The sequence below is a fragment of the Borostomias antarcticus genome, assembly GCF_949987555.1.
Source record: "Borostomias antarcticus genome assembly, chromosome: 7".
Lineage (NCBI taxonomy): Eukaryota > Metazoa > Chordata > Actinopteri > Stomiiformes > Stomiidae > Borostomias > Borostomias antarcticus.
This window is the reverse complement of record NC_140240.1, coordinates 8,411,566-8,419,065: the sequence shown is the minus strand read 5'-3', so window position 1 is coordinate 8,419,065 and position 7,500 is coordinate 8,411,566. Positions and strand designations below refer to the sequence as shown.

Genomic DNA, 7,500 nt, shown 5'->3' with positions numbered 1-7,500 from the left:
AACTTTCAAGATGATATTCCTCCTTCTCTCTCTCCCTCTATCTAATTACCTATGCTTCATTTGGAGATATAAATATTCTGCTCTGCATGTAGATTCCTGCTAACCTCTGTCTTGAACACACACTCCTACCCCCCATGGAAGATGAATTATACATCACTCTTCATGCATTTACATTCATTACTGTAATAACACAGTTTTAGCTGACTGGGTAGTTCAACATTCCTTCAGTGTGTTGGACAGAACGCGTACTGAGAATGGTAATCTTCACTGTCTGTAATATTCTGTCAGTGTTATCGCTCTCGGGCTTGCAAGGAATTTCAGTTCTTCATGTCTTTAACTCACTAGGTTATGAGTGAATTAGTCTCACATACGAGTGTGTCTGTGTGTTTGTGTGTGTGTATGTGTTGGTTTGTTTGTGTATGTGTTGGTTTGTGTGTGTTTATCTGTTTGTATGTTTGTGTATGTGTGTGTGTGTGTGTGAGCGTGTATGTGTGTGCGTGCGTGTATGCCTCACCTGGTCTTCGGGGATGTGGTCAGCCACTCATCATGTTTCTCAAATGTGATCAGGTACGCAGCAATCTCCTGGGGAGAGAGACATATATGTTAAACCTCAGGACAGTGTGTGTGTGTGTGTGTGTATGTGTGTGTATGTATGTGTGTGACAGACATTATCAGATGACCCGCTGATGGACTACAGAAAGCCTGCCACTCCCTTATCGCCATGGTGATGCTGGGGAGCCTGGTTGGCCACAGAGCAGCCAGTCAGGAGAGAGATTAGACCTAACCTCAGGGGCAATGACCAATCAGAGACACCAGCACTCAAACCAGTAAATGTCCCGCTATCTAACTCTTATAAACTCTGTGGACCCCCCCCCACACACACACACACATGTGCACACACACACACACACACTTGTGTGAGTGCTGATAGGGGAGAAGTTCACTCTGAGAGTTTCACTTCAGACAAAGCCCACACTGCACTCTGAAACTAAACTAACCCACACAACCTCTCTCATCTCCTCTCCCCTCCTCTCCTCTCCTCTCCTCTCCTCTCCTCTCCTCTCCTCTCCTCTCCTCTCCTCTCCTCTCCTCTCCTCTCCTCTCCTCTCCTCTCCTCTCCTCTCCTCTCCTCTCCTCTCCTCTCCCTTCCTTTCCTCTCCCCTCCTCTCCCTTCCTCTCCTCTCCCCTCCTCTTCCTTGTCTTCCCTCGCTCCTCTCTCCTCTCCCTCTCTATATGGAACCTCACTTGAGAGGCAGAGAGACTTGGAAACAACACAGGAGCATTCTTCACAGAGGAAGACCTTGACACACCACAGATGCTGTACAGCCACATACAAAGGCACACAAACACACCCACACACACAAACACACAGGCAGGCAGAAACACACACACACACACACTTACACACACACACATGCAGTGTGTAAATAAACAAAAGCACTCATGTTTACCTCCTGGCTGGCCCCCTCTTCCCTGCGTGTACAGTATGGTACAGTATGGTACGGTATGCACTCTCTACCCCTGACTTCCAAGATTCAAGATTCCTTTTATTTGTCACATGTAATGTACGGTGTACAGTCCCAGTGAAATGTTGCTGCCGGCTCCAAGATTATGCTACAAATAAACTCTAATACTCAATTTCCAAATTACAATTTACAAAAATGAAAATTTTACAAATTTACACAAATGTACACTTTCTATAAATAAGTATAAAAATAAGTTGGGATGTGATAGATAAAGGTCTGGATGGATTATGTACATGCTACAGTATATATGGGTAGTGAGTTACGTACATAACATGCTATAGCTACAGGTATACTAAATAAAAAATGTGTGTAGGGGGAGGAGGGGGTTAGATAGAGTCATTCAGGAGCCGGATGGCTTGCGGGAAGAAGCTCTTCCTGAGCCTCTCCATGCTCGCCATGTGAGTGCGATATCTCTTCCCTGACCATAGAAGAGAGAACAATCCATTTCCTGGGTGGCTGGGGTATTTCAGGATCCTGTTGGCCTTGGTCTTGCATCTCAATCTTCAACTGACCGTACCACTCTCTGTAGGCCCTTGCGATCCTGAGAGCTGCTGTTCCTGTACCAGGTGGTGATATTCCCCAGTCAGGATGCTCTCGATTGCGGATGAGTGGAAGCTCTGTCAGATCTGGTGGGACGCTCTGAATTTCCTCAGTTGTCTGAGGTGGGTCAGTCTCTGACGTGCTTTCCTCACCATAGTGTCAATGTCTGTTTACCATGTCAGTTCCTTGGTGATCTGGACGCCAAGGTACTTGAAGCTGTACACTCTCTCTACAGGGGTCCTGTTGATGATTAGAGGGGTGTAGTTCCTCTCCTGCTTCCTCCCAAGGTCCACCACCATCTCATTTGTCTTGCTGACGTTCAAATGGAGGTTGTTTTCCTGACACCACTGGGGCAGGAGCCTCACCTCCTCCAGGTAGGCCCTCATTGTTGGTGATCAGGCCTATCACTGCTGTGTCATCAGCAAACTTGATGATGGCACTGGAGTGGTTGTACAGCCATGCGTGTACAAGGAGTACAGCACTGGGGACAGGACACAGCCCTGGGGGCTCCCGTGTTGAGGGTAAGGGAGGATGAGGTGCGGTTGCCTACCTTCACCAACTGGGGTCTGTCTGACAGGAAGTCCAGGATCCACTTGCAGAGGGTATCGTTTTTCCCCAGGAACCTGAGCTTGGTGCTGAGTCTGGGTGGGTTTATGGGTTGAAAGCTGAATTGTAGTCGATGAACAGCAGTTGCACATAATCTGACACGTTCCCCTTGACCTTGTCTAGGTGGGATAGGGTGGTGAGGAGGATGTGGGCTATTGCATCTTCTGCGGATCTGTTGGATTGTATGCAAACTCATAGGGGATCTAGTGTGCTGGGCAGTGAGGAGCAGATGTGTTCCTTGACCAACTTCTCAAAGCACTTCATCAGCATGGAGGTGAGAGCTACTTGGCGGTAGTCATTGAGGCAGGCTGGTCTTGGCTTCTTCGGTACGGGGATGATGGAGGACCTCTTGAAGCATGTGGGGATGATGGACTGGGCCAGGGACAGGTTGAATATCACTGTAAACACAGGAACCAGTTGGTCGGCGTACGCCTTGAGGACCCGCTCTGCGATACCGTCTGGTTGAATGGTTTTCCTGGTGTTCACCTGTTTAAAACACCCTTCTGACATCGTGTTCAGAGAGAATAAGTGCTCTATCCTCCCCTCCACTCTCCTCCGCTTCAGGTGGAACAGCTCTTCACAAGAGCAGCATCTACACCTCCTGAGGAAGATGAACATCCCTTCATGGTGTTTAATCCCTGCCACACACTTCTGAGGGCCTACATAGAAGACCTTGTGAAACAGGCAGAAGATGCAGCCCGAAGAGGAGAGCAAGGGATTGTGTACAGGATCACCAATAACATCTGCGGAAAGTATCCTTGAAACATCGACATGCCAATCACAAACAAACAGGGATGGCTTCTTTCATCCAAAACAGAAACAGAAAACCGATGGGCAGAACACACTTGAAATCCTCAACAGACCACCACCTACAGTAGAAGCTGAGGCTTATCTTGATGTTAACATCGAACCACCAGAGAAAGAAGAAATAATTTCCACCATCAAATCCCTTAAAAAGGGGAAAGCCCCTGGACAAGACAGTCTCAATGCTGAGCTGTTCAAGGCAGACCCAGAGCTGGCAGCTAAAATGCTGACGCCACTGTTCACAGCCATATGGGTGAAAAGGAAGATACCTGATGACTGGACAAAAGGCATTATTGTGAAGATACCTAAGAAAGGCACCCTTAACAACTGCAACAACTGGCGCGGCATCACCCTTCTGTCTATCCCTAGCAAAATCCTTGCCAAAACCATTGTACAGAGAATATCTGATGCAATAGACAACCAGCTTAGGAAAGAACAAGCAGGGTTCAGGAAAGGTAGAGGATGTGTCGATCAAATATTCACGGAACATCATTGAGCAGTGCACAGAGTGGCAAAGGAAAGTATACATCAAAATGGATTTTGAAAAGGCCTTCGACAGCATCCACAGAGACAGTCTTTGGCGAATACTGTGCGCTTATAGGATCCCAAATGAAATGGTTCTTCTGATCAAGAGCTTCTAAAGTACAACAACTTCACATGCCAGGTTGGAAACAGCCACATACATTTGGCAGTCAAGACAGGAGTGAGGCAAGGTTGTGTGATGTCTGCAGTACTTTTTAACGTAGTCATGGGCAGGGTGATGAGGAGAACCACTGAAGACGAATCAAGGGGCATCAGATGGACTCTGTTTTCACAACTGGAAGATCTGGACTTCGCTGATGACGTGGCTTTGGTCTCGCACATACCCCAGCATATGCAAGAGAAAACCAGTCATCTTAACAACTTTGCACAGCAAGTAGGTCTTTAGATCAACCAGAAGAAGACAGAGCTGATTATGTTAAACATCCCAAACCCCATCACAAATACAAATAGATGACATAAACCTACCCATAACTATCCATTTCACTTACCTAGGCAGCATTGTCAGTCACGATGGAGGAGCAGACAACGACATCACAAGCTGACTCAGCAAAGCCCAGAACAGCCCAGAGATTAAACATCGTCTGGAAGTCTGCCCAGTACAGCACCAACACCAAGCTGAGACTGTACCAGAGCTGTGTCCGGTCTACCCTGCTTTACGGCTCTGAATGTTGGAGAACACCTGAAAACGATATCCACAAACTGTCGACCTTCCATACCAAAAGCCTACGGAGAATAAAGAGAATACTCTGGCCCAATACCGTCTCCAATCAGCTTCTACTCAGCCAGTGCAAACAAGACAGCATGGCTACCATCATTATGAGAAAGCGATGGAAATGGATTGGACATGTAATCCGTAGAGAGCAAGACAACATCACTCGAACTGCCCTTCACTGGACACCAGATGGCAAACGTAAAAGAGGCCGACCCAAGAACACCTGGCACAGGAGTGTTGAGGGAGAGCTGAAGACCCTGCATTACACCTGGGGTTCTATAAAGACACTGGCCCAGAACAGACAGGAGTGGAAATCCTTTGTTGCTGCCCTACATGCCAGAAGGCTTAAAGGGCAGGCAGTAAGTAAGTAAGTAAGTAAGTAAGTACACACTTCTGAGGTCGCCTTGTTTGAATTTTAATTCCATCTTCTTACCGTATTCACTCTTGGCTTCCTTCACTGTTCTCCTTACTTTGATTGCTGCTGCCTTATATTCGTCCATGTTGCCAGTCCTAGTTTGTAGGCAGCAGTGTGCTTTTTTATGGCCTCTCGTGTGTTATTGTTAATCCAGGGTTTCTGGTTTGGGTAGGTTTAGATGGTCTGTTTGGCCACAGTCTCCTCTGTAACCTTAATAATTATTTAAATTACTTCCTCTGTGACAGTGTTTATATCTATGTTATCTTTTAGCAGTTGTGGTGAACCTACACCAAAGTGCGTTGTGCAGTGCAACCCGCATGCTGTTCTCTGAAAGTTCTGTCCATCAACGCACCTCTCTCGTCTCCTTAACCCTAACCCTTGTTTACATACTGTAGGCAGGCCACATGAAGATTGCAGAGTGATTGCTGTTTCCTATCGGTGCCGCGGGTTCAGCCCTGTATGCCTCTTTGATCATGGACCAATGTTTCTGATCCTCTCGTGGCACAGTCTATGTGTTGGTGGAAGATGGGCATCACTTTCTTTAGGTTCGCCTTGTTAAAATCGCCAGCTACAAAAACAGCATTTGGGTTGCTAGATTGGTAGCTATTCAATGCTTCGTGGAGCACTGAGAGGGCGGAAGATACGGCCTGTGGTGGAATATACACAGCCACGATTACAACCGAGGTAAACTCACGTGGGAGAAAATACGGTCGGCACTTTATTGCAAAGAATTCCAAGTCAGTCGAGCAGTGGCGTTGCAGTGTCATGATGTTCTTCTCGTCACACCATTTCTGGCTCACAAACACACAGACCACTGCCTCTTGTTTTATCAGATTCCATGGTCCTGTCGGAGCGGTGTATAGACAGGGTTTCTGATGGATTAATGGGGTGATCTGTTTTGGAGGGATCTAGCCACGTTTCTGTCAGTAGGAGGATATTACAGTTCCTGGTGTCCCGTTCGTGTGCAAACCGCATGTGAAGGTCGTCCAGTTTCTCATCATTCAAGGACTGGACATTGGCCAACAGGACGCTGGGCAGCGGTGGTTTGTGTACTCGAAGCGCCTTTTTGACCCCGCCGCCATGTCCACGTGGGCACGACCTGATCCTTTGTTCTCGTTGTTGTTGTTTGACCTCCTGAGGATCTCCACCAGGAAGGAGCCGAAAGAGACCTCTGGAGTTAGGTGAGCATTTATATCCAATGTATAGGAGTGTCTGGTAGTCATAGGTGAGTGTTCCCACAACCGTTTTAGTACAAATATCCAGTAATAAGCTGCAAATAACGAACAAATAGTATAATCTACTTGGAGCTGGCAAGACGGCTGCAGAATAAGTCCACTCCATCTTGCACACTTCCCTCTTGAAGCCTCTCTCTTTCACATCTCACCCACTTGTTGTTCAGCTCTAGGGAATGTAAATTGTGAATCAGTGTTTGAAACACACCACAAAGCTGACATCAACGTCCTTCTGCCTTCATCTGCAAAGGAAAGACTAGAGAGCAGAGAACACCCCCCCCCCCCCAAGAACACCCACCCACAACTAGACAGAACACACGCACTCCCAAGAACATACACACAAGAATACACACCCACAACTAGAGAGAACACACACACACACACACACACACACACACACACACACACACACACACACACACACACACACACACACACAGACAACTAGAGAGAACACCCCCCCCTTAAGAACACCCACCCACAACTAGAGAACCCACACACACACACACACACATGCACACACACACCTAGAGAGAACACACACAACTAGAGAGAAAGCACACACCCACAACTAGAGAGAACACACACAACTAGAGAGAACAAACACAACTGGAGGAGCAGAGAACACATACCCACAACTAGAGAGAAGAGCAGAGAACACACACCTACAAACACTTTTTCTCTCTCTTTCTTCCCTTCTCATGTTCTCATTAAAGAGAGCAGTAGAGTTCTCATGTCAACAGTGAGAGAGCCATAAAGATAGACAAGCATATTAGAGAGAGAGAGAGAGTGAGAGAGAAAGGGAGAGGGAGAGAGAGGATGAGAGAGGGAGAGAGAGAGGGGGGAGGGAGAGAGAGAGGGAGAGAAAGAAAGGAAGAGAGGGAGAGAAAGAGAGGGAGAAAGAAAACCAATCCTACTAAGTGCCAAGACTCCAGCTGCTCCCTCACCTCTGTGTATGTGTGTGTGTGTGTGTGTGTGCATGCATGTGTGTGTGTGTGTGTGTGTATGCATCCATGACAGTGTGCGTAAACCAGGATGCCTGTCACACTCTCCTCTCCTAGCAATTGTCAATGGAGACGGCCAAAATCCCAACAGTGTTGGTCATGGACAGGCCGAGAAGCG

General features: G+C 47.4%; 1 protein-coding gene across 1 annotated transcript in view; it reads right to left on the bottom strand.

Moving 5' to 3' along the window:
* The window catches only part of camta1b (calmodulin binding transcription activator 1b), a gene marked incomplete at both ends in the record, with an annotated part of 72,746 nt that overhangs the window by 29,442 nt on the left and 35,804 nt on the right, over positions 1 to 7,500 (bottom strand). The window contains 1 exon segment of the mRNA XM_084441314.1: positions 515 to 582. Coding sequence (XP_084297440.1) covers positions 515 to 582 — 68 coding nt within the window.